Raw genomic sequence first — 26,244 nt, 5'->3', positions numbered from 1 at the left:
CGCCCTTGAGGTGTGCTCTCTATACCACCTTCAGCTCTATCAGCCCCAACCTCGCGCACGAGGTGGAGGCGTTCACCCCCCGCCCCCGGAGCACCTCACACCAGAACCCCCACCTCCATCCCATCTCCCAACTCTTCCTCCACTTTTCCTTGATCCCTTCAAGTGATGCCTTCTCCTCTTTCAAAATAGCCCCGTAAACCGCTGACACTACCCCCTTCTCCAGTCCCCCGGTCGTCAGCATCTCCTCCAGCAATGTGGAAGCCGGCTCTACCAGGAAGCTCCGTTTCTCCTTTCTGGCAAAGTCTCGGACCTTCATGTACCTAAATATTTCCTCCTGCTCCAGCCCATACTTCGCTTCCAGCTCCTTCAATCCTGCAAACCGACCCCCAAGAAACAAATCTTTTATTAGTGTCCTAATTCCTTTCTCCTCCCATCTCTGAAAATTTCCATCCCACTTTCCTGGCTCAAATCTATGGTTCCCCGGAATCATCATTTCCTGCCCCTGCCCCCAACCCGAAGTGCTGGCGAAACGGCCTCCAAATTCTCAACAAAGCTACTACTACCGGACTCCGAGTATTTCCCCGGGGCAATCGGGAACGGCGCTGTTGCTGGCGCCTTCAATCCTGACCCCCTACACAAACACTCCTCCATTCTAACCCACTGGGAGTCAACCCCTCTGACCCAACTCCGTACCTTCTCCGCATTCGCCGCCCAGTAATAATACATCAGGTTCGGAAGACCCAAACCCCCTGCCTGCCTTCCTCTCTGTAGTAGGACCTTTCTAATTCTGGCCACCTTCCCTCCCCATATGAACGAGGTAATCATCCCTTCAACCTCTCTAAAAAATGCCTTTAAAGGAAATTCGGCAGGCATTGAAAAATAAACAGAAATCGCAGCAACATGTTCATTTTAACCGCCTGTAGCCGACCCACCAGTGACAGGAGAACATCCCACCTTGCCAGATCAGATTTCATGCTCCCAACGAAACTAGAAATGTTGTACTATGAAACCCCACCCAATCCCGAGCAACCTGCACCCCCAGGTATCTAAAGTGAGCCCCTGCCCTATGGAATGGTCCAGTATCTTTGGTAGTGAAATTGAACAATGGAAGAGTTGTTCACAGGCACCAAGATCATATCCATCTACACCATGACTCAGAAACCGCAAAGGTTCCAGATAACATGAAAGGAGGAAATGCGACTGTGGAAATTCAACAAGAAGTGGTTCCTGTTGTACCAGGACTTCCAGTGGGCTCTCCTATTTTTATAATAATAGTCTTTATTAGTGTCTCAAGTAGGCTTACATTAACACTGCAATGAAGTTACTGTGAAAATCTCCTAGTCGCCACGCTCCAGCGCCTGTTCGGGTACTCTGGGTGGGGGTGAGAATTCAGAATGTTCAGTTCACCTAACAAGCTCGTCTTTTGGGACTTGTGGAAGGAAACCGGAGAACCCGGAGGACACCCACGCAGACACGAGGAGAATGTGCAGACTTTGCACAGACAGTGAGCCAAGTCGGGAATCAAGCCCAGGTCCCTGGCGCTGTGAAGCAATAATGCTAACCACTGTGCTACCGTGCCGCCTCAGGAGAGGGACACTCATGTACCGATACTCAACCTATTCCTGTGCCCACAGGTTCGGTTGAACTAAGTCAAGCACCACCAGGGCTAACAGAGATCACTGTGAAAATCACAGCGTAGTCGCACAGCTCCTAAATGGCCAACGTATAATTAAGGCATTAGTTTCAATGTATTTGTCTTTAAAGGAGATTAAAATTTAAAGGGGGAGACGTTAGAGTGTTATGATTATGCATCTTCGTATTTAAATGAATTGCTGATGTCATCAGTTAATTGTTATTCATTGTTGTTGTTACTTGTGTATATTTGTATTTAACTGTCGTTGGTTCCAATTCTCTTCTGTTATTGGCGACATATTCTTTATATTGCTGAAAAGAGATAAGTAGATAATGTGCACATTTACCTGTAGTTAAAGGTAATGGTGCAGCTATCCAGTGACCCAAATGAGGGGCTGTGTATGTCCAGACAAGTCGGTCACCCTCCTTCCTAACTGTTCCAAGTCCTCGGTTTACCCAAGCACCTTTGACGAAAGAACATGGAGGCTCATTAGACTTAAATTATGACAGAAAAGAAAACACTAAAGGAGGTAGGAACATTTTAGATGTCCTAATTATAATCTACCAAGCTCTTTCGAATTGTGCACTGTTCATTTGGATCGGAAAATTCTGCATGCCATTACGCAATAGAAGAAAATTGATATAGGAAAAGCAGGAATTATGGACTAGTTAGCCAAACATCTATTGTCAGGAGATTAATAGAATCTATAGTTAAGGTGAAATGAAAAATTAAATGAAAATCACTTATTGTCACAAGTGGGCTTCAAATGAGGTTACTGTGAAAAGCCCCTCGTCGCCACATTCCAGCGCCTGTTCGGGGAGGCTGGTACGGAGGTGAGCGGACACCTTGAAAATTTTCCGCCGATCAAATATCCCCAGCATGGATTTGTAAAGGGTAGGCCATGGCTGATATATCTGATTGGATATTTTGAAGAGATGACCTCAGTAGTGAAAAGGGATGCTATTTATATGGACTTCCAGAAAACATCTGAAAAAGTCCCTTGGAAGAAACTGTTCGCTGAAGTTTTTACAAATTTTCCTGGTTAGGAAATTGGTTGGTCAAAAAGGTAACAGAGTGTAGGGATAATGGGCAGGATATGACAGTGGTGTCCACAAGGATCTGTATTCATTAACATAGATGATGGCCACACAGCCAAATTTGCCAATGGCATACTGTTACGAGACCCTGGGCTAGTCCAACATGCCCCAGAGAAAAACACGGTGAATTAACCAATAATTCTTACAAAGATAACCAAAGTCTTTGGCTCTTGGCTGCCCAATAATCAGTCACCAGGTTCAAAAATGTAAACATTATTACTGTTCATTTATACTGTATACCCAGAACTATCATGAAATATGCAGTAAATACAATCAGTTAACGACAAGCTAATACCTACTTCCCAATTCAACTGCCCCACCCTCTACCCACACACAGAAGACAAACAGAGGTGGGGGGGGGGGGGGGGGGGTAGATGAAAAATAATAAGGATGAAAGTCCAAAGCTTTTGTTTCAGATGGTGGTTCTTTTAGCATACTTTCTTCACAGCAAGCTTGCAGATTACAGTCTTTGGTTTGCAGTAATCTTATTTGCAGATTCACTCATTCAGGGTCCCTGTAGTTTAGAAAATTCGATACTCAGGCAGCAGGCTCTCTGTAGAGACACTTTATTTCACTTCAAACTTTGCTTTTAGCTTGTGGTCTGTCTTCAGGCCTCTAAAGTCTCAAGAGAATAGTACCCAGAGGCTTGCTGGAGTGTCCGTCCTCAGTGGCCTTCTGGAGAGAATGAGCTGGATTTCTTCAGGAGAGTTAATTGGATCTTTTCACCAGGTTGCCAGAATCAAAACTGAAACCAAAGCTCAAGCCTTGGGACTCTGAAAAATATATCAATGGGATCAGATCCAATCACCACCTGTTACCAGGCAGAGGACAGCCGTTTGGGCTAATTCATTCACCACCAGCCAATCAATTAAACAGAGTCCTTACTGATACTGGCCAGTCTGCAATCACCAGTTTAAACCAGCCTTCTGGATTCTGTGGTTTGAATTAAAGGTACAGTTTTCTCATCTTAAAGTAAGATACGACCATAGACCAGAAACTATAGGAGCAGAATTAGGCCATTCGGGACTCGAGTCTGGTCCACCATTCAATCATGGCTGATATGTTTCTCATCCTCACACTGGGGCTGTTTAGCACAGGGCTAAATCGCTGGCTTTGAAAGCAGACCAAGGCAGGCCAGCTGCACGGTTCAATTCCCGTAACAGCCTCCCCGAACAGGCGCTGGAATGTGGCGACTAGGGGCTTTTCACAGCAACTTCATTTGAAGCCTACTTGTGACAATAAGCGATTTTCATTTCATTTCATTCATTCTCCTGCCTTCTCCCCATAACTCGTGGTCCCCTTATTCATCAAGAACCTATATATCTGTCTTAAACACACTCAGTGACTTGGCCTCCACAGAATTCTGCGGCATTCAGTTCCACACATTCACCACCCTCTGGCTGAAGAAATTCCTCACCATCTCGGTTTCAAGGGTTCGTCCCTTCAGTCTGAGGCTGTGCCCTGGTGTTCTATTTTCTTATGCTAGTGGAAACATCTTCTCCACATCCACTCTATCTAAGCCTCGCAGCATTCTGTAACTTTCAATTAGACCCCTTTCATCCTTCTAAACTCCATTGAGTACAGACCCAGAGTCCTCAACCGCGCCTCTTATGACAAGTCCTTCATCCCCAGGATCATTCTTTTGAACCTCCTCTGGACCTTCTCCAAGGCCAGCACATCCATCCTCAGATACAGGGCCCAAAATTGCTCACAATATTCCAAATGGGGTCTGACCAAAGCCTTATAGAACATCACAATTACATCCCAGCTTGTGTTTTCTAGCCCTCTCGGCATGAATGCTAACATTCCATTTGCCTTCCTAACTGCCATCTGGGCCTGCATGTTAACCTTAAGAGAATCAAATCAAATCAAATCCTGAACTAGGACTCCCAAGTCCCTTTATGCGTCTGACTTCCTAAGCCTTTTCCCATTTAGAAAATAGTCTATGCCTCTATTCTTCCTACCAAAGTGCATAATCTCACACTTTTCAACATTGTATTCCATCTGCCACTCCATTGTCCATACTCCTAGCCTGTCCATCTGCAGCCTCCCTTCTTCCTCAGCACAACATGTCCCTCTACATCTTTGTATCATCTGCAAACTTAGTAACAATGTCCTCAGTTCCTTCTTCAAGATCGTTAATGTATATCGTGAATGGTTGTGGTCCCAACACTGACCTCTGCGGAACACCACTGGTCACCAGCTGCCATCCTGATAAATGGCCCCATTATCCCCACTCTCTGCCTTCTGCCTGTCAGCCAATCCTATAACCATGCCAGTACCTTGCCCCTAACACCATGGACTTTTATCTGATTTAGCAGCCTTCTGTCTGACACCTTGTCAAAGGCTTCTGGAAATTCAAATCGATCATGCCCACTGGTTCTCCTTTGTCTATCAATCCCCACCCCCCAAGCGTTTGTCCATCAGTTATCCATGAATTAAAAGTACAACATCAAAATAAAAGAGGAAATAAGGGAATAAACAGGAAGGACCCTTACAATACACAGATCGATGATATAGTAAGAAGTACATAAAGAAGCAGAAAAATGCAAAGAAAGTTTGACAGATTGAGTGAATGGGTAGAAAATGGATTTCACTGTAAGTAAATGTAAAGTAATTTACTTTGGATCTAAATAGGGTAGAACGGGATGCTTTAACTGTGAAAATCTAGAGACAGAGGATCCAAAGAAACTTGGGGATCCAGGTACACTTTTCATTCAAAATTATGAACAGGCACAGAAAATAATCAAAAGGATAAATGGAATGTTGGTCTTTGTAGCTAGAAGTGGCTGGAGTGTTGTGGACAGTTCTGGCCATCACACCACAGGGGATATATACTAGCCTTGGAGAGAGTGCACAGTAGATTTACCAGAATTATATCTGGACCTCAAGAGTTAAATTGTAAAGGAGACCAAGGTGATATTCCAATGGGCGATTTACAAACATACGAAGTAGGAGTAATTTGATAAGATCATGGCTGATCTGACTGTGATCAATTTATTGAAGTTTTCAAGATATAAGAGGTAACAGATGGTGTTGATTGAAGTAAACGGTTTCCTCTAATTAGAGGGTCTAGTGTTCGGGGCATAGTCAAAAATGAAGCCAGACTTTTCAGGAGTGAAATTAACAAATGTTTGTTCATGTAAATGATGGAAGAAGTTTGGAACTCTGTTCCACAAATTGCAATTGATACAAGATAAATTGTTACTTTTAAAACTGAAAATGAACAGATTTTTGATAAGTAAAGGTGTAAACTGAAATGAAGCATAGATCAATATTGATCTCTGAATGGTGCATCAGGTTCACCGGGCTATATGGTTGACTCCAATTCTTATTGAAATATTTTATGACCAATTACAAGTACTAAAATGCTTCTGAAGTTCTACATTTTTACCTACTTCTCAGATCTAGAAGTTTTTGCACAAAACCCCAGCTGAGAGACTAACAGGTAACTTACTCCAGGCCTCTGATAATTCAAACAAACTTGTAAAAATAACTGTCTCTGTGCCCACAGGGAAATGCCTGGGACCATTTCTGCAAAGTGCGGTCCTCCCAGGTGGTGAATCATAGGTGAAAATCATTCAGTTTTATGCTTTGATGCAATGAGGCAGAAACATTAGATAATAGTTTAAATTGCTTCTTAAAAATAGCTTATGCCATTTTCCTATTAAACCTGGAATTGCAATTCTGCTTTTCAATTTAGAATGGTGGATCAAGTTATCAGTTTGTATTGTGTTTAATAATAAGTTTAAATAACAAATAGTAAACTCGCTTACTATCAAATGCAGAATTAGGTCCTTAAATTGGACAGCGGCAGGCTTTTTCCAGGACCAGAAATTCCACCCACAGACAACTGCCAATCAGTCAGGGCAGGGCAGCTCTTCATTGCTCAGCAGCGCCACTGGCAGTGCAGTGGTTGTTGCTGGCAATGCACCCACCCAAGGCCAAAGAGCCGTAAAGGAACTGGGCCACAGACGTGTGATAGCAGGTGGGGAATCGTGAGGTTGGGGCTGCAAGGGAGAGGGGTTGGCAGAAGGGAAGGGGCTTGGCTTTCAGCAGGTCCCCTCCCTTCCCGATGCTGAGTCCCTCAATCAAGTACAGAGTGTCTTTGAATGACAAAACCCCCAGAAGCTGGCAAACAACCCTGACAGGTTTCTCAGTGAATACATTTTAACATGACATCTCTTATCATAGAATTTATAGATTATCATAGAATTTACAGTGCAGAAGGAGGCCATTCGGCCCATCGAGTCTGCACCGGCTCTTGGAAAGAGCACCCTACCCTATCCCCATAACACAGTATCCCCATCCAACATGAAGGGCAATTTTGGACACTAAGGGCAATTTATCATGGCCAATCCACCTAACCTGCACATCTTTGGACTGTGGGAGGAAACCGGAGGAAACCCACGCACACACGGGGAGGATGTGCAGACTCCGCACAGACAGTGACCCAAGCCGGAATCGAACCTGGGACCCTGGAGCTGTGAAGCAATTGTGCTATCCACAATGCTACCGTGCTGCCCCCACACCACCAGATTATCAGACTCCTCAATGATCCCACCCCATCACTCACCGGCACAAAGGATTGAGGTCTAATATCGGAGTTCTACACCTCACACACATTCCAATGATGCCAGCCTCACGCATCATGCTGTGTCCACATTCTACAGCTATTCTGCTAGGTCAGGCACATCACCCAAAAACAGCACCATTACACAATCACTGGCATTCTGTCCTCCTTTCGTCACACTAGAAGGTTGCAGGACAAGGAGGTCTACACCTCCTTAACCCTGCACAAGGGATGGCTCTTAGCATCATGAGTCTTACTCTGAAGGGGCCTGTGGCATTCAGTATCAGAGAATATGGAGGATGATGCTATGGTCCTGCCTTAGGCTCCTTCTCACTGCCAGCATATCCTCATTCTGCAATAGGCAATGATGAGCAAGCTGCATGCTTCCCACCCTGAACACCTTCGTCCCACATTCCAGCATTTTAGAATCGCCATCCGTCCACCTAGGTGGAAGAGAGAAAGCAGCAGCATAGAACTGAAGAAGAGGTCCATCACTTGGTTTGACACTACAGGTACCAGCTTTGATACTGGTACTGAACACATACCATGGAAGATATTCTGTAGTTGGGATCTGCAGGTGCTGAGTCACATGGGCATGACTGGGTTACAGCCTGGGTAAAGAATGGTTTGCTTATCAGCTCACGAGAGGGCAAAGTGACAGACAAATTCTGCAGCAGGAAACTCCGATAAGGGTCTTGATGGGATAGTATATAGGACAGTGTTGCTAGGTATTTAGTTATTATTTAATGGGCCGTGAATGTCACTGCCAAGGCCAGCATTTATTGCTCATTCCGGAATGCCTTTGGAGAAGGTGGTGGGTGAGTTACCAGATTGGGCCGCTGCAGTCTTATCTGTTGTAAGTATACCCACAGTGCTGTTAGGAACAGAGGTCCAGGTGTTTTCATGCGTCTGCTGCCCTTTCCCTCCTAGGTTGTAGTCAGAGGTTTAGAAGGTGCCTCTGGTGGAGCTATGGTGAGTTTATTCACTACATCCTATGTATAGTACACATTGCGTACCAAGGTGGTTGGTGCATTGGCTGGCCTGCCAATCAGTTTCCTGACACTATCAGGTGACATGGAGGAGTTCAGCTCAGGTTGTCAGAGAGTATGGTGCAGGGCTAGTATTCAATGCTGCCACTTCTCCATCTCTTGGTCAAAAACTCTGCAAGGAAATATCTAGGCATTATGCAAGGGACATTCTAGCCTACTAAGTGGAAATGGAAAACTAAACAATTAAGCTTGAACACCATTCCAAATGTAAGCCACAACTGCAAAACAAACAGTCAAGCACACTTTTGTCAAATAGTGATCATGAACTGGAATGGTTCTCATTATAGGATAATGGAGGGCAAATATCTTGAGCTAATCAAAATGCAGTTGGATACACTGCAGGGATGAAGGAGGATGGCAGACAATCTGAGTTTCTATAGAATTGTGAGCTAAAAAGACCAAACTTACTGCATACATTTAAATTACATTCAGTTAGCATCTGCCCCACAGAGACTCAATAAATATTGTGCAACTGCAGTTTAATAGTCTCCTATTCAGTGAACGCACTTTAAACAGGCCATTTCACCAATAAGTGACGTCCCACAGCTTCACACCTCGATTGTTGAAGTTCTGCGTACTGACAATGTACTACTCACCAGATATTAAAATTTGTCCATATTAATCAGGATTATGATGTTGAGATTTGCTCACATACCAATTTTGAGGTCAAATGTCCAGGCTGGAAGAGCATCGGCATGCGTCACTAAATCTGTTGGTCCAAGAGGTAGTGTAATTTGGACGGATCCTGCAACCTTCACATTTTCTTCAGCAGAAAACAACTGAACACTAATGGCAGCCAGAGGTGTTAGTTCAATGCTCTTCAGTCCTGTAACAAGAAGTCATTTACTATTAAAGAACTGTGTGTAAAAAAAAAAGCAAACAAATTTGGGGCAGCACGGTAGCATTGTGGATAGCACAATTGCTTCACAGCTCCAGGATCCCAGGTTCGATTCCGGCTTGGGTCACTGTCTGTGCGGAGTCTGCACATCCTCCACGTGTGCGCGTGGGTTTCCTCCGGTGCTCCGGTTTCCTCCCACAGTCCAAAGGTGTGCAGGTTAGGTGGATTGGCCATGATAAATTGCCCTTAGTGTTGGGTGGGGTTACTGGGTTATGGGGATAGGGTGGAGGTGTTGACCTTGGGTAGGGTGCTCTTTCCAAGAGCAGGCGCAGACTCGATGGGCCAAATGGCCTCCTTCTGCACTGTAAATTCTATGAATTCTATGATAATGTTGACATGAAATTATGTTTTTGGAGGTCAATATGGATTCATTATTCAACCAAACCAAAGGAGACATACACCTAATGAATTTTTTTTAAAAATAAACATTTTAGAGGTATTTTTGGTAATATAACAACAACAAAATAAACACTGTACATAAAACTATAAATATAGTGCAAAAACCGTTTCTCTCCCTCACAGGTCCCACCTTTATTAACCCCCTACTCTAAGCTAAACTAACCGCCCCCCCCCCCCCCCCGCCCCCCTTCTTCTGACGATTAATTTTCCACGAAGAAGTCGACGGACGGTTGCCACCTCTGGGTGAACCCTAACAGTGACCCTCTGAAGGCGAACTTAATTTTCTCCAAACAGAGAAAGCTAGCCATGTCCGATAGCCATGTTTCCGACTTCGGGGGTCTTCGAGTCCCTCCAAGCTAATAGTATCTGTCAGAGGGCAGTAGAGCGGAGCTGCTGATTGGCCGTTGCAGGAGAAATTTGCATACGTCCGTGTGCTCACCCTAACTTGGAGGTGTACCTGAACAAGAGACCCTAGCTGTTCAAGTGAAGACAAGCATCCAGCAGAGGGCAGTAGAGCGGAGTTGCTGATTGGCCGTTGCAGGGGACATTTGCATACGTCCGTGTGCTCACCCTAACTTGGTGGTGGTTTGAGGAGGAGCTGTTGTTAAGTGACACTTAAACCCGAAACACTTCTTCAGTGTTTCCCTCCCTACCCCCTCCTCTAACAAAAAAAAAAAAACGCTGTAAGGATCAAGAGGAAGGCTCGAGGCCAGGTAGAAGTGGAAAGTTGAACCGTGATGTCACAGCCTGCAGGTAAGGGATTGGCTGGTGACTGGTAAGTAGTTTTTATTTAATTTTCCCTCAGGTGTTATCGTGCGGGGCACAGAAGTTGCTGAGTGAGTGCTTGCTGAGAAAGGGAGTGAATAACAGGTAAGCTCTTTCTTTTTTTTTTTTTAATCTAGAGGGGATGACAGGGAAGGTAGTGCAATGCTCCTCCTGCAGAATGTTTGAGGTGAGGGACGCCGTCAGTGTCCCTGCTGATTTCATCTGAGGGAAGTGCACCGATCTCCAGCTCCTCAGAAACCACATTAGGGAACTGGAGCTGGATGAACTACGGGTCATTCGAGAGGCAGAGTTGGTCATAGCTAGAAGCTTCAGGGATGTAGTTACTCCGAAGAATAAAGCTGAATGGGTGATGGTGAGAGGGGCTGGGAGGAAGCAGTCAGTACAGGGATCCACTGTGGCCGTTCCCCTTAGTAACAAGTATACCACTTTGGATACTGGGGGACGGGGGGGGACTTACCAGGGTTAAGCCATGGGGTACAGGTCTCTGGCACAGAGTCTGACCATGTTGCTCAGAAGGGAAGGGCGGAGAGGAGTAGAGCATTAGTCATTGGAGACTCCATAGTTAGGGGGATAGATAGGAGATTCTGTGGGAATGAGAGAGATTCACGGTTGGTGTGTTGCCTCCCAGGTGCCAGGGTGCGTGATGTCTCGGATCGTGTTTTCGGGATCCTTAAGGGGGAGGGGGAGCAGCCCCAAGTCGTGGTCCACATAGGTACCAATGACATAGGTAGGAAAAGGGATGGGGATTTAAGGCAGGAATTCAGGGAGCTAGGGTGGAAACTTAGATCGAGGACAGAGTTATTATCTCTGGGTCGTTACCCGTGCCACGTGATAGCGAGACGAGGAATAGGAAGAAAGAGGAGTTGAACACGTGGCTACAGGGATGGTGCAGGAGGGAGGGTTTCAGATTTCTGGATAATTGGGGCTCATTCTGGGGTTGGTGGGACCTCTACAAACGGGATGGTCTACACCTGGACCAGAGGGGTACCAATATTCTGGGGGGGAAATTTGCTAATGCTCTTCGGGAGGGTTTAAACTAGTTCAGCAGGGGCTTGGGAACCTGAATTGTAGCTCCAGTATACAGGAGGTTGAGAGTAGTGAGGTCATGAGTAGGGTTTCAAAGTTGCAGGAGTGTACCGGCAGGCAGGAAGGTGGTTTAAAGTGTGTTTTAGACCACAAGACATAGGAGCGGAAGTAAGGCCATTCGGCCCATCGAGTCCACTCCACCATTCAATCATGGCTGATTTCAACTCCATTTACCCGCTCTCTCTCCATAGCCCTTAATTCCTCGAGAAATCAAGAATTTATCAACTTGTCTTAAAGACACTCAACGTCCCGGCCTCCACCGCCCTCTGTGGCAATGAATTCCACAGACCCACCACTCTCTGGCTGAAGAAATTTCTCCTCATCTCTGTTCTAAAGTGACTCCCTTTTATTCTAAGGCTGTGCCCCCAGGTCCTAGTCTCCCCTGCTAATGGAAACAACTTCCCTACGTCCACCCTATCCAAGCCATTCATTATCTTGCAAGTTTCTATTAGATCTCCCCTCAACCTCCTGAACTCCAATGAATATAATCCCAGGATCCTCAGACGTTCATCGTATGTTAGGCCTACCATTCCTGGGATCATCCGTGTGAATCTCTGCTGGACCCGCTCCAGTGCCAGTATGTCCTTCCTGAGGTGTGGGGCCCAAAATTGCTCACAGTATTCTAAATGGGGCCTTAAGGATAAACAATGGATTCTAGAATCTTGCCAACAACAGAGGTTAGGCTAATTGGCCTATAATTTTCCATCTTTTTCCTTGTTCCCTTCTTGAACAGGGGGGTTACAACAGCGATTTTCCAATCCTCTGGGACTTTCCCTGACTCCAGTGACTTTTGAAAGATCATAACTAACGCCTCCACTATTTCTTCGCTATCTCCTTTAGAACTCTAGGATGTAGCCCATCTGGGCCCGGAGATTTATCAATCTTTAGACCTCTTAGTTTCTCTAGCACTTTCTCCTTTGTGATGGCTACCATATTCAACTCTGTCCCCTGACTCTCCTGAATTGTTGGGATATTACTCATGTCTTCTACTGTGAAGACTGACGCAAAGTACTTATTTAGTTCCTCAGCTATTTCCTTGTCTCCCATCACTAGATTACCAGCATCATTTTGGTGCGGCCCAATGTCTACTTTTGCCTCCCATTTGTTTTTAATGTATTTAAAGAAACTTTTACTGTCATTCCTAATGTTACTGGCTAGCCTACCTTCATAATTGATCCTCTCTTTCCTTATTTCTCTCTTTGTTATCCTCTGTTTGTTTTTGTAGCCTTCCCAATCTTCTGACTTCCCACTACTCTTTGCCACATTATAGGCTCTCTTTTGCTTTGATGCATTCGTTAACTTCCTTTGTCAGCCATGGCTGCCTGATCCCCCCTCTGATAACCTTTCTTTTCTTTGGGATGAACCTCTGTACTATGTCCTCACTTACTCCCAGAAACTCCTGCCATTGCTGTTCTACTGTCTTTCCCACTAGGCTGTGCTCCCAGTCGATTTTCGTCAGTTCCTCCCTCATGCCCCTGTAGTTACCTTTATTTAACTGTAACACCTTTACATCTGATTCTACCTTCTTTCTTTCAAATTGGAGATTGAATTTGACCGTATTATGATCACTGCCTCCGAAGTGTTCCCTTACTTTAAGATCTTTAATCAAGTCTGGCTCATTACATAACACTAAGTCCAGAATGGCCTGTTCCCTCGTGGGCTCCATCACAAGCTGTTCCAAAAAGCCCTCCTGTAAACATTCAATGAATTCCCTTTCCTTGGGTTCACTGGTAGCATTATTTACCCAGTCCACCTGCATATTGAAGTCCACCATGATCACTGTGACCTTGCCTTTCTGACATGCACTTTCTATTTCGTGGTGCATTTTGTGCCCCTGGTCCTGACCACTGTTAGGAGACCTGTACATAACTCCCATTATGGGTTTTTTGCCTTTGTGGTTCCTGAACTCTACTTCTTCAATGCCAGGAGCATCCGGAATAAGGTGGGTGAACGTGCGGCATGGGTTGGCACCTGGGACTTCGATGTTGTGGCCATTTCGGAGACATGGATAGAGCAGGGACAGTAATGGTTGTTGCAGGTGCCGGGATTTAGATATTTCAGTAAGCTCAGGGAAGGTGGTAAAAGAGGGGGAGGGGTGGCATTGTTAGTCAAGGACAGTATTACGGTGGCAGAAAGGACATTTGATGAGGACTCGTCTACTGAGGTAGTATGGGCTGAGGTTAGAAACAGGAAAGGAGAGGTCACCCTGTTAGGGGTTTTCTATAGGCCTCCGAAAAGTTCCAGAGATGTAGAGGAGAGGATTGCAAAGATGATTCTGGATAGGGGCGAAAGCAACAGGGTAGTTGTTATGGGGGACTTTAACTTTCCAAATATTGACTGGAAACGCTATAGTTCGAGTACATTAGATGGGTCCGTTTTTGTCCAATGTGTGCAGGAGGGTTTCCTGACACAGAATGTAGATAGGCCAACGAGAGGCGAGGCCAAATTGGATTTGGTACTGGGTAATGAACCCGGACAGGTGTTAGATTTGCAGGTAGGTGAGCACTTTGGTGATAGTGACCACAATTCGATTACGTTTACTTCAGTGATGGAAAGGGATAGGTATATACCGCAGGGCAAGAGTTATATCTGGGGGAAAGGCAATTATGATGCGATGAGGCAAGATTTAGGATACATCGGATGGAGAGGAAAACTGCAGGGAATGGGCACAATGGAAATGTGGAGCTTGTTCAAGGAACAGCTAATGCGTGTCCTTGATAAGTATGTACCTGTCAGGCAGGGAGGAAGTGGTCGAGTGAGGGAACCGTGGTTTACTAACGCAGTCGAAACACTTGTCAAGAGGAAGGAGGCTTATGTAAAGATGAGACATGAAGGTTCAGTTAGGGTGCTCGAGAGTTACAAGTTAGCTAGGAAGGACCGAAAGAGAGAGCTAAGAAAAGCCAGGAGGGGACATGAGAAGTCTTTGGCAGGTAGGATCAAGGATAACCCTAAAGCTTTCTATAGATCTGTCAGGAATAAAAGAATGACTAGGGTAAGAGTAGGGCCAGTCAAGGACAGTAGTGGGAAGTTGTGCTTGGAGTCCGAGGAGATAGGAGAGGTGCTAAATGAATATTTTTCGTCAGTATTCACACAGGAAAAAGACAATGTTGTCGAGGAGAATACTGAGATTCAGACTATTAGACTAGAAGGGCTTGAGGTTCATAAGGAGGAGGTGTTAACAATTCTGGAAAGTGTGAAAATAGATAAGTCACCTGGGCCAGATGGGATTTATCCTAGGATTCTCTGGGAAGCTAGGGAGGAGATTGCTGAGCCTTTGGCCTTGATCTTTAAGTCATCTTAGTCTACAGAAATAGTGCCAGAAGACTGGAGGATAGCAAATGTTGTCCCCTTGTTCAAGAAGGGGAGTAGAGATAACCCCGGTAACTATAGACCAGTGAGCCTTACTTCTGTTGTGGGAAACATCTTGGAAAGGTTTATAAGAGATAGGATGTATAATCATCTGGAAAGGAATAATTTGATTAGAGATAGTCAACACGGTTTTGTGAAGGGTAGGTCGTGCCTCACAAACCTTATTGAGTTCTTTGAGAAGGTGACCAAACAGGTGGATGAGGGTAAAGCAGTTGGTGTGGTGTATATGGATTTCAGTAAAGCGTTTGATAAGGTTCCCCACGGTCGGCTACTGCAGAAAATACGGAGGCATGGGATTCAGGGTGATTGAGCAGTTTGGATCAGAAATTGGCTATCTGGAAGAAGACAAAGGGTGGTGGTTGATGGGAAATGTTCAGACAGGAGTCCAGTTACTAGTGGTGTACCACAAGGATCTGTTTTGGGGCCACTGCTGTTTGTCATTTTTATAAATGATCTGGAGGAGGGCGTAGAAGGATGGGTGAGTAAATTTGCAGATGACACTTAAAGTCGGTGGAGTTGTGGACAGTGCGGAAGGATGTTAAAAGTTACAGAGGGACATAGATAAGTTGCAGCGCTGGGCTGAGAGGTGGCAAATGGAATTTAATGCAGAAAAGTGTGAGGTGATTCATTTTGGAAGGAATAACAGGAAGACTGAGTACTGGGCTAATGGTAAGATTCTTGGCAGTGTGGATGAGCAGAGAGATCTCGGTGTCCATGTGCATAGATTCCTGAAAGTTGCCACCCAGGTTGAGAGGGTTGTTAAGAAGGCGTACGGTGTGTTAGCTTTTATTGGTAGAGGGATTGAGTTTCGGAGCCATGAGGTCATGTTGCAGCTGTACAAAACTCTGGTGCGCCGCATTTGGAGTATTGCGTGCAATTCTGGTCGCCGCATTATAGGAAGGATGTGGAAGCATTGGAAAGGGTGCAGAGGAGACTTACCAGAATGTTGCCTGGTATGGAGGGAAGATCTTATGAGGAAAGGCTGAGGGACTTGTGGCTGTTTTCGTTAGAGAGAAGGTTAAGAGGTGACTTAATTGAGGCATACAAGATGATCAGAGGATTGGATAGGGTGGACAGTGAGAGCCTTTTTCCTCAGGTGGTGATGTCTAGCACGAGGGGACATAGCTTTAAATTGAGGGGAGATAGATGTAAGACAGATGTCAGAGGTAGGTTCTTTACTCAGAGAGTAGTAAGGGCGTGGAATGCCCTGCCTGCAACAGTAGTGGACTCGCCAACACGAAGGACATTCAAATGGTCATTGGATAGACATATGGACAATAAGGGAATAGTGTAGATGGGCTTTAGAGTGGTTTCACAGGTCGGCGCAACATCGAGGACCGAAGGGCTTGTTCTGCGCTATAATGTTCCATGTTCTATGTTCTCTGTCTCCGAGCTACCAGGGAAGCAAAGGCCAGAACGCCTGCCTCTTTCTCCTCCTGGATTCCCGGGTCTTCCGACACCCCGAAAATCGCCACCTCTGGACTCAAGTGCCACCCTTGTTTTTGAACACCTGTGGATATGATATCTGCAAACCCCTGCCAAAATCTCCCAAACTTCAGACATGCCCACAACATGTGGACATGGTTCGCTGGTCCTCCCGCACATTTTGCACACCTGTCTTCCACCCCAAAGAATCTTCTCATCTGGGCCACTGTCATGTGAGCCCGGTGAACGACCTTGAAATAGTCGGGCAGCATGGTCGGCACGGGCTTGGAGGGCCGAAGGGCCTGTTCCTGTGCTATACTTTTCTTTGTTCTTGTATCAGGCTGAGCCCGGCACACGTTGTGGACGCATTGACTCTACTCAACGCGTCCGTCCACAGACCATCCTCTATCTCTCCTCCCAGCTCTTCCACCCCTTGCGCTTCAGTTCCTCGGTCTGCGTCTCCTCTGACCCCATAAGTTCCTTGTAAATGTCAGAGACGCTCCCTTCTCCTACCCACTCTCTGGAAACTACCCTGTCCTGAATCCCCTTTGCGGTGGGAGCGGGAAGGTAGACACCTATTTGCGTAGGAAGTCCCACACCTGCAGATACCGGTATTAATTTCCCCTCGACAACCCAGACTTCTCCTCCGGCGCCCTCATACTCGGAAAGCTCCCCTCTATAAACATATCCCCCCATCCTCTCAATCCCTGTTCTCCGCCATATCCGGAACCCCCCATCCATACTTCTCGGGGCAAATCGGTGATTATTACATATTGGGGACCAGACCGATGCTCCCTCTGCTCCCACGTCTCCTCCATTGCCCCCAGACTCTCAGGGTCGCCACCACCACGGCGCTGGTGGAGTACTGTGCCGGCGGGAACAGCAGAGGCGCTGTTACCAACGCCCCCAGACTGGTGCCCTTGCATGAAGCCACCTCCATACACTCCCATGCCTATCCCTCCCCCACCACCCACTTCCTGATCATGGCTATATTCGCGCCCAGTAATAGTTACTAAAATTTGGCAGCGCTAGCCCACCCTCTCCCAGACTCCGCTCAAGCATTACCCTCCTTACACGTGGGGTCTTGCCCACCCAAACAAAGCCAGTGATCACTTTGTTGACCCATTTAAAAAAGGACTTCGGAATAAAGACGGGGAGACATTGAAACCCGACCATCATCTTCACCGTTTGCACCCTCCCAGCCAGTGACAACGGAAGAGGGTCCTACCTCCGAAAATCGTCCTTCATTTGGTCTACTAGTCGGGCCAGATTTAATTTATGCAGCCGGTCACATTCCCGCGCCACTTGAATGCCGAGGTACCTAAAGCTTTCCCCTACTAATCTAAACGGCAACTCCCCCAATCGCCTCTCCTGGACCGCAAACATCTCACTTTTCCCCATATTTAGCTTATACCCTGAAAACCGACCAAATTCCCCTAGAATCCTCATGATTTCTTCCATCCCCTCTATTGGGTCCGATACATACAGAAGCAGGTTGTCTGCATAGAGAGACTCTGTGCTCTACCACCGCCCCCCCCCTCCCCCCCACCCCGGACCAGCCCCTTGAGGCTCTCAGAGCAATTGCCAATGGCTCTATAGCTAGTGTGAACAACAGTGGGGAAAGGGGGCATCCCTGTCTCATCCCCCGATGCAGTCATAAACAGTCAGATGTTGTCCTATTCGTCCGTACGCTTGCCACAGGAGCCTGATACAGCAACCTGACCCAGTCAATAAAGCCCCGCCAAAATCCGACCCGTCCCAGTACCTCCCACAGATAATCCCATTCTACCCGATCAAAAGCCTTTTCTTCATCCATTGCGATCACTACCTCCACCTCCCTACCTTCCGGGGGCATCATGATCATGTTTAACAACCTTCTTACATTGGCAACCAACTGCCGACCCTTAACAAACCCCGTCTGGTCCTCCCCAATAACACCCGGAACACAATCCTCAATCCTGGAGGGCAAGCAATTTGGCATCCACATTCACCAGGAATATCAGCCTGTGGGACCCACACAGCTCCGGGTTCTTGTCCCACTTCAAAATCAGCAAAATTGTGGCCTGTGACATCGTCGGGTGCAGCACCCCTCTTTCCCTTGCCTCATTGAACATCCTCATCAACACCGGCCCCAATATCCCAGAGAACCTTTTATAGAACTCTGTTGGGTATCTGTCCGGCCCCGGGGCTTTACCCAACTGCATGGCCTTCAGACCGTCCACTATCTCTTCCAACCCGATCGGGGCCCCCAGCCCTTCTGCCAGCTCCTCGTCCACCTTTGGGAAATTTAGCCCCCCCAAGAAGTGCCTCATCCCCTCCGGCCCCATAGGGGGTTCCGACCTATACAGCCTACTGTAGAAATCCCTAAACGCCTTATTCACCCCTGCTGAATCTCCAGCCAGGTTCCCATCTCCGTCATTTACTTTCCCCATCTCCTGGGCTGCCTCCCCTCTTTCTAAGCTGCTGTGCAAGCATTCTGCTGGCCTTCTCTCCATACTCATAGATCGTCCCCCTCGCCTTTCTCAGCTGCTCCACCGCCCTCCCTGTGGTTAACAAGCCGAATTCTGCCTGTAGCCTCTGCTGTTCCCTTAAAAGCCCTGCCTCTGGAGTCTCCGCATACCTTTTATCGATCTGTAGTATCTCCTTTACCAGTCGGTCCGTCTCTGCCCTGTCCACCTTCTCCCTCTCGGCCCGTATCGAGATCAGCTCCCCTCTGACCACCGCCTTCAGTGCTTCCCAGATCACCACTGCTGAAATTTCCCCTGTGCCGTTGACCTGCAGGTAGTTCTGAATACATTTCCTCAGCCGCTCGCACACCCTTTCGTCAGCCAAAAGTCCCACATCTAACCTTCAGTGCAGGCGCTGGTTACTGTCTTTACTAATCTGCAGGTCAACCCAGTGCGGAACATGGTCTGAGATTGTGATCGCCGAGTACCCAGTGTCCACCACCACTGCCAGTAAGGCCCTGTTCAAAATAAAGAAATCAATCCGGGAGTACACTTTATGCACGAGAGAGTAGAAGGAGAACTCCTCCATCCTCGGCTGCCCAAATCTCCATGGATCCACCTCCCCCACCCCATCTGCTCCATGAATGCTTTTAGTTCCTTTGCCATTGCTGGCACCCTGCTCGTTTTCGAGCTTGACCAGTCCAAGCCAGGGTCAATAACTGTGTTGACGTCCCCTCCCATGACCAACCTGAGAGAGTCCGGGTCCGGTATCTTCCCCAGCATCCTCTTCATAAATTCCACATCATCCCAATTTGGCACATACACATTTACTAATACCACCTGCACCCCCTCCAGTTTCCCACTGACCATTATGTACCAACCTCCCACATCAGAGACTATTCTACCCGCCTCAAACACCACCCGCTTATAGGTCAGGATCGCAACCACTCTAGTCTTTGAGTCTAGTCCCGAGTGAAAGACCTGACTGACCCAGCCATTCCTCAATCTAATCTGGTCAGTTACTCGAAGGTGCTTCTCCTACAACATTACCACATCCGCCTTCAGTCCCCCAAGATGCGCGAACACACGTGCCCTGTTGACTGGCCCATTTAACCCTCGAACATTCCAGGTGGTCAGCCTAGTAGGGGGGCTCATTGCCCCCCCTGCCCCCCCCCCCCCCCCCCTCCCCTTCGCCGATCAACCATCCCCTTTTTTTTGGCCCACCTCCAGCCCTTGTTCCGTGCCTCCACCGGCCTGCCCCCAGACAGCCTCTGCCCCCAACCTCCTCTCTGTCCCTTAGCCCAAGTCCCTCCCTTGTCAGCAGAACACTTACACCCCCCCCCCCCCCCAGTAACAACACTCTGTAACCTAACCCCTTTAATAAACCAAGCATATGCACACACCCCACTGCGCTTCCATGAGCTAGCCCGCCCAGCTAGCTTGGTGGCCCCCATCCCTGGCGCCAGATAGTCTCCCACCTATTGTTCCCTCCCCATCGCTCATACAAACATGCTCCAACATCAAACAATCCCCACACAATTGCCCGACAGAAAAACATCAAGATCTAAACAAGCACACCTCCATCCCCCAACAGTGCAAATGAAAACCTCAACTCACTCAGCTCTGCCGCTGGTCCCAAATCAATGCAAAAGGCATTACAAACGGCATCCACAAAACGAAAAACAAGAAACTTTTTTTTTTTTTTAAAAAGAACAGAAAAAAAAAACATGAACGTTGCAGTAAAGTTCAAAAGTTCTCAGTCCACCACCAGTCCTTTCCTTTTCGCGAAGTCCAGCGCGTCCTCAGGCGACTCAAAATAAAAGTGCTGTTCCCCGAGCGTGACCCAGAGACGGGCCGGATACAACAGTCCGCACCTAATGAACGTTTATTGTTCCTAAATATCCTTGGTTGGAGTCAAGGGAAAATAACAGCAACAATTCCTTTGGTCTCAGTCATTGTGAGAGGATTTACCTGGCTATCTCACAGTGTTGTCTGATTATATGATAGTTCTTTCCAGATTCCAAAAAATGGAGTTTTAAGGCATAATCATACATACACAGAAGAGTATACTTTACTGGCTACCAGTTTGATAAACCATTTTATAATGATCCCTGGATCTGTTTTGGCATCAATTATTTTCCAAAGCAATCATTTAATGAAAAGTCTTAAGTTAATGAAAAGATTAAGGTAGGATCTTGCCTCCATGCCAGAAGTCATGGCTCACACCTGACCCTTGAGCACATAATCCAGGGTGGCACTCCAATTTGGCCCTGATAGAGTGCTGCATTGTTAGAGGTGCTATTCTTAGGATAAGACAGTAAACCAAAGTCCTGTCTGCCTGTTCAAGTTAATATGAAAAAATCCCATCCCATTACTCGATAAGGAGAGTTTTCTCCAGTGTCTTGGCAAAGACGGATCCCACAGCCAGCACTGAAAAAAATGATTGGTTGGCCATTTATCTTTATTGATGTCTGTGGGACTTTACTGTAGGCAAACTGGTTGCTATGCTTCCCCATATTCGGAAACTGGCAATGCTTCAAAATTAATGAATTGGTTGTGAAGTGTTTAGGGATGTCCTGGAGTTTTAGAAGACGAGAAGTAATTGCAAGTTCTTTCTTCGCAACTTAATGTGAACTCGAGTGACAGATGAGGTTTGTACCTGCAATTCCCCACTAACAGCTTCTAAAGTCAAGCTTTGAAAACAAAACAAGAACTTCCTCACAGCCAGGAAGGGAAGGAATCAATTAATTTAGTCACGTCTTCAAGGGGATATGTGGAATTGGGTTCTAGAGGAGGAGGAAAAAATTAACACTAGAAAAGAGTAAAAAATTATATGAATAGTGCCAAAAAGATGGAATCTCCCTAGACGACAATTACACTGGAAACATTTGGGCATAATACAAAAATGGAAGTATTGCTTACTTGTGTTGACAATATCACTAAGATTATTGACTGGATGAATTTCACTGCCCACAAGTCACCACATCAGTACTGTTATCATTTCAATCTGACCACAAAGTGTGGCATTATCACTAAAAAGCAGATCCAAGTGGTTAATTTACAGAATCACAGAATGGTAGCATTATAGAAAGCCATTTGGCTTATCGTGTCTGTGTAAAAACTCAGCTGGTCCCTCCACCTCGTCTTTCACCATTACTCTGTTTCAGCTAGTTTTCCTTTTGAAAGTCACAATTGAAACTGTCTCCACCACACTCGGGCAGTTCCAGATCCTAACCACCTGCTACTTATGTTGCAGGTGGTTCTATTACTAATCATCTTAAATTCACATCCTCTCATTCCCGACTCTCCCACCATTGGGATCAGTTTTTCCCTATCTACTCTGTCCTGGCCCCTCATGATCTCTAATAAATCTCTTCTCAACATTCTATACTCTAACGAGAAAAGTCCCAGCTCACCAATCTACCCTCATAACGGAGGTCTTGATTATCTGCAACTGTTCTTGTAAATCATTTTTTGCACCTCCTTAAATCCTTATCCCTCCAAAATGTGGTGTCCAGAATTGGACATAGCACTCCCATTGAGGCAGAACGAGTACTTTATAAAGATTCACCATAATATCATTGTTTCTGTACTCTATGCCATTATTCATGGGCGGCACGGTTATACAGTGGTTAGCACTATTGAGGGCTAGGGATCCTGGTTCGATTCCCAGCTTGGGTCACTGTCTGTGTGGAGTCTGCACGTTTGCCCGGTGTCTGCGTGGGTTTCCTCCGGGTGCTCCAGTTTCCTCCCACAAGTCCTGAAAGACGTGCTTGTTAGGTGAATTGGACATTCTGAATTCTCCCTCAGTGTACCCGAACAGGTGCTGTAGGTGACTCGGGGATTTTCACAGTAACTTCATTGCAGTGTTAATGTAAACCTACTTGTGACACTAATAAAGATTATTATAATGTCCAGAATCCCTTATTAAGCACTTCCTCAATCTGCCCTGAAACCTTCAATGATTTATACCCCCACATCCCTAGTCTCCTGCTACTGGTTTAGAATCATAACTTTTATTTTCTATTGCCTCTCCTCACTCTTCCTACAATAATGTACCACTTCACACTTTGCTGTATTAAATTTCATTTGCCACATCTCTGGCCATTACACCAGCCTGTTCATGTCCTCTTGAAGTCCACTATCTCCCTCACAGTTCACAGTGCAGTGATAGTAGTCAGAGTAGTTTCCCCACATAGTTAGCTCCTTTCTTCAATTATGTCACTCTGCAGAGACTTGGCACTTCTGCACAGGAAGAAAGTCAAACCATTAGAGCGGCAAGTTTACTAAATGGCTCAATTTTGACAGAATCCTTTCACTTCCTGCTGGAAGTTGTGATAATACTGCCTTCTAATATAATACCTTTATATTTATTTAGCTGCAGGAAGGATGAGCACAGAATTCCAGCTTTGCCAACGAGACACAACCATGCATACAGTTAAGAGACCTAAAGAAACTTGCAGCAGCAGGTTTACCAAGGGCCACAAAAGTGGTGGGATGCATTAGGAGTACCACTACTGTAGTGAAACATACAATGACAAGACAGTGTGATAATTGCTAGAAAAGATTAAAACTTTTACTTGATTTATTCATCAAGGTTCCCATTGTATGGATAAAGTTGTCTGTTCCCCAGGGAGGCTGTGGAGCTGTGAGAAAAGCTGTCAGATTAGAAACATAGGTGTTCTTCGGTAATCTCAGTAATCCTTTTGGAAATTGGACACTGGGATATCTTCGGTCATCTAAAAAAATATAAGTACCTTCATTACAAACATACGGAAAAGAGCAGGCTGAACTGCTTTGTGTTGCACAATGAGATGATATTGTTTTGTTCGGCAGTGAGATTGGCTGGCCAATAGCTTTAAATTTAGAGAGACTGGTAATTAACATTGTTACATATATACTTTTAAAATAAAACTATAAAATATGAAAATAAACTGAGCCAATTAAAGGCATATTCCCGTCATACTGTGAACTTGCTGCTCTTACAGGCTCACTTTTTCACGATGATCCTCTTCACTCTAATACATAAAAGTGAAACTCACATCATGAAACATACTGGTATTACAGTTGTATGTCTGATGTGGACCACTGAAGCACTGGGAGTGACATACAATGGCAAATACTTTCCTTTGAATAACGACAAAATAATTTACTTGTTCTTTGGTCTTCCAAAGCAGGAGGTTGAGGGCATGAGAAATATGTATTTCACTCATCAGTCAGCTCCCTCCACAGATAGTGTACAATTTAGCTCTTCACATGCATTAATCAATTGCTCAATACCCCGGATGAAAAGATAATCAAACTGCCAAGAAGGTGAAACTCTTGAGAAATATTAACCTGACCTCCAGGACATCACTCCATCTTTACAGCTTACCCTTTCTGACTTAGACTTCTTGTGCTCTTCCAATGCATTTCTACATTTTAATATTATCACTAAACTGGAAAAATGTTCCAACATGTCAACAGATACTTGATAGTACAGAATTTACAAATGAAAATAAAACTGAAACATCTTCTAACACTATGTAATAAAGAAAGGATTGGATTGCCTCTCAGAAGATGACAGGCAGGATGGGTGGTTGCGGGGTGGGAGTGGTGAATAAGACAGGATAAGGGTTATATTGCTAGAACGAGAACCCCAAGCATCATGAACCGGAGTGAGGCTTGGTAGACTAGCTGAAATTTTACTATCCTTCTTTACCATACTGTCAATAAATAGTTGAAACTATCAATAAATCGTTGAAATTGCCATTTCAAAAGTCAAATTAAGCCAAACATGGAGGGTAGCACCAGACAAGGAGAGTAGCACAGCATGAAGCTTATTTACTAAACTAGCAGTATTTGGTGCTATCGGCCGACCATAACATTCAACTGCTTCATTTCCCAATGCAAATCTCAGCCCTGTGACACCATCTGTTAAAGCACATTGCCTTCACCAATTTCAAATTCCCACTAGTCATGTCCCAATTACACTTCCAGCACACACCAAGCACTGCAAATGTTTCTGAAATGGGAACACACTTCACATGTCCTCGGGGTTAATGTTTCTGCACCCACCCAACCTTTTAGCTGAGATCATTACTACCGTGCATTTCCACATTGGGGGAGGGAAAAGACCACAAATCCCCCTTTGTAAAACTGATTACTTTATCTGCGTCTCACATATTGCAATTGAATAATACCCTTAAAAAAATTCTGATAGCTTAGGTAAAGAGATTTGGATATTAGATTTAAACAAGTTTGTTTTCAGTTTTAAAAAAACACTTCCTTCTTCACATCATACAGTACTAAAATACAGGGTAAAAACCATGATCCTGTATGATATATCACAATTCTCCGTATTTACTGCCCTGTGGGTGGATACTCAAGACAGTGGTGCTCCAAGGGCCAGACAGGCTTTTCCCGACTTTGGCACATAGAAATTGCTAATCAAATCAGGCTCAAATCCAGATTCCCAGGTTTCGCTTTGGAGCGACACCCTGGCACAACTGTTCCAACAAATCGACACATCTGCGAAAAGTGCGAGTGTGCCATTTAATTTAGCTTTCAAGGGGATGAGTTAACAAAACTCCAAGCCTGGCAATTATATATTAAGTTTCAGAGTGGGCATCTGAACCAGAGACAGTTACAAACTATTCTGGAGACCATTCAAACAAATTGCTGAGAATTTTATGAATGCAAACTCAACTGCAATCATTACCAAGTTAGGCTAATGGTTTACAGCAGGAGGCCATCAGCAGAAAAGTGCTGCAAGAAGGTTGAATGAATTGGAGGTGGCAAGAAGAAAAAACCTATTCCATTTAAGTTACAAAAATGATACACTGAAATAGGGGAGTATATGGACGGCAGTGGGTAGTACTGTTGCTTCAGAGTGCCAAGGATCCGGGTTTGATTCTGGCCTTGGGTGACTGTGTGGAGATTGCATGTTCTCCCCTTGAATGCGTGGGTTTCCTCTGTTGCGCGTTTCTTTTACTTTGTCTTTCTGTGGCTCTGTTCCAATTATGGCAACAGTGAGTTTGCCTTTCTTTCGGTGTTATCTATGTCTTAATGCTGAGAGTCTCAGATATCAAATGATACCACTACAAGTTTCAACCGGCTATCGATCAAAGAGCCAAACACCAGTTAGTTAGTTCAAGGTCAAGGGTACATTATTTACACACAATTAGTCATGCAACATAAACACTACTAGTTAACTACATCTATCAGCTAAGACAACCTGTACTTAACTTCGGGCACCCGGCTTAGGTCAGAAAACAGTGGCCGCTGTTCAATTCTGGATCTATCGGGTTCGAAGGAGTAACTGCTGCTCAGCTGGGCTCATCCGTCTGGTAGCGAGCGTTGAACTTGGACTTGCTTCTGGTGTTGCTGCACTTGGCGATGGCCATGACCGGGGTACCAAGACCAAGAGAGAGCGAACATATGGCAAACTCTTCTTATACTCGGGGGCTTTTCGCGCTCTTTTGGGCAGTCCTTCGATTTGGG

General features: G+C 45.7%; 1 protein-coding gene across 2 annotated transcripts in view; it reads right to left on the bottom strand.

Moving 5' to 3' along the window:
* fam171b (family with sequence similarity 171 member B) overlaps nucleotides 1-26,244 on the bottom strand; it is a 105,297-nt gene that overhangs the window by 15,458 nt on the left and 63,595 nt on the right. The window contains exons 4-6 of one of the 2 annotated variants that reach the window (XM_072477793.1): nucleotides 23,343-23,501; nucleotides 9,008-9,178; nucleotides 1,980-2,096 (exon numbers count right to left, since the gene is read on the bottom strand). In XM_072477793.1, coding sequence (XP_072333894.1) covers nucleotides 1,980-2,096; nucleotides 9,008-9,178; nucleotides 23,343-23,501 — 447 coding nt within the window. The remainder of the gene's footprint in view (nucleotides 1-1,979; nucleotides 2,097-9,007; nucleotides 9,179-23,342; nucleotides 23,502-26,244) is intronic. The other variant, XM_072477802.1, reaches the window with a different exon arrangement.

This window comes from Scyliorhinus torazame, chromosome 2, assembly GCF_047496885.1.
Source record: "Scyliorhinus torazame isolate Kashiwa2021f chromosome 2, sScyTor2.1, whole genome shotgun sequence".
Classification (NCBI taxonomy): Eukaryota; Metazoa; Chordata; class Chondrichthyes; order Carcharhiniformes; family Scyliorhinidae; genus Scyliorhinus; species Scyliorhinus torazame.
Note: the sequence above shows the minus strand (reverse complement) of the source record. Positions and strands in the feature narration are given on the sequence as shown.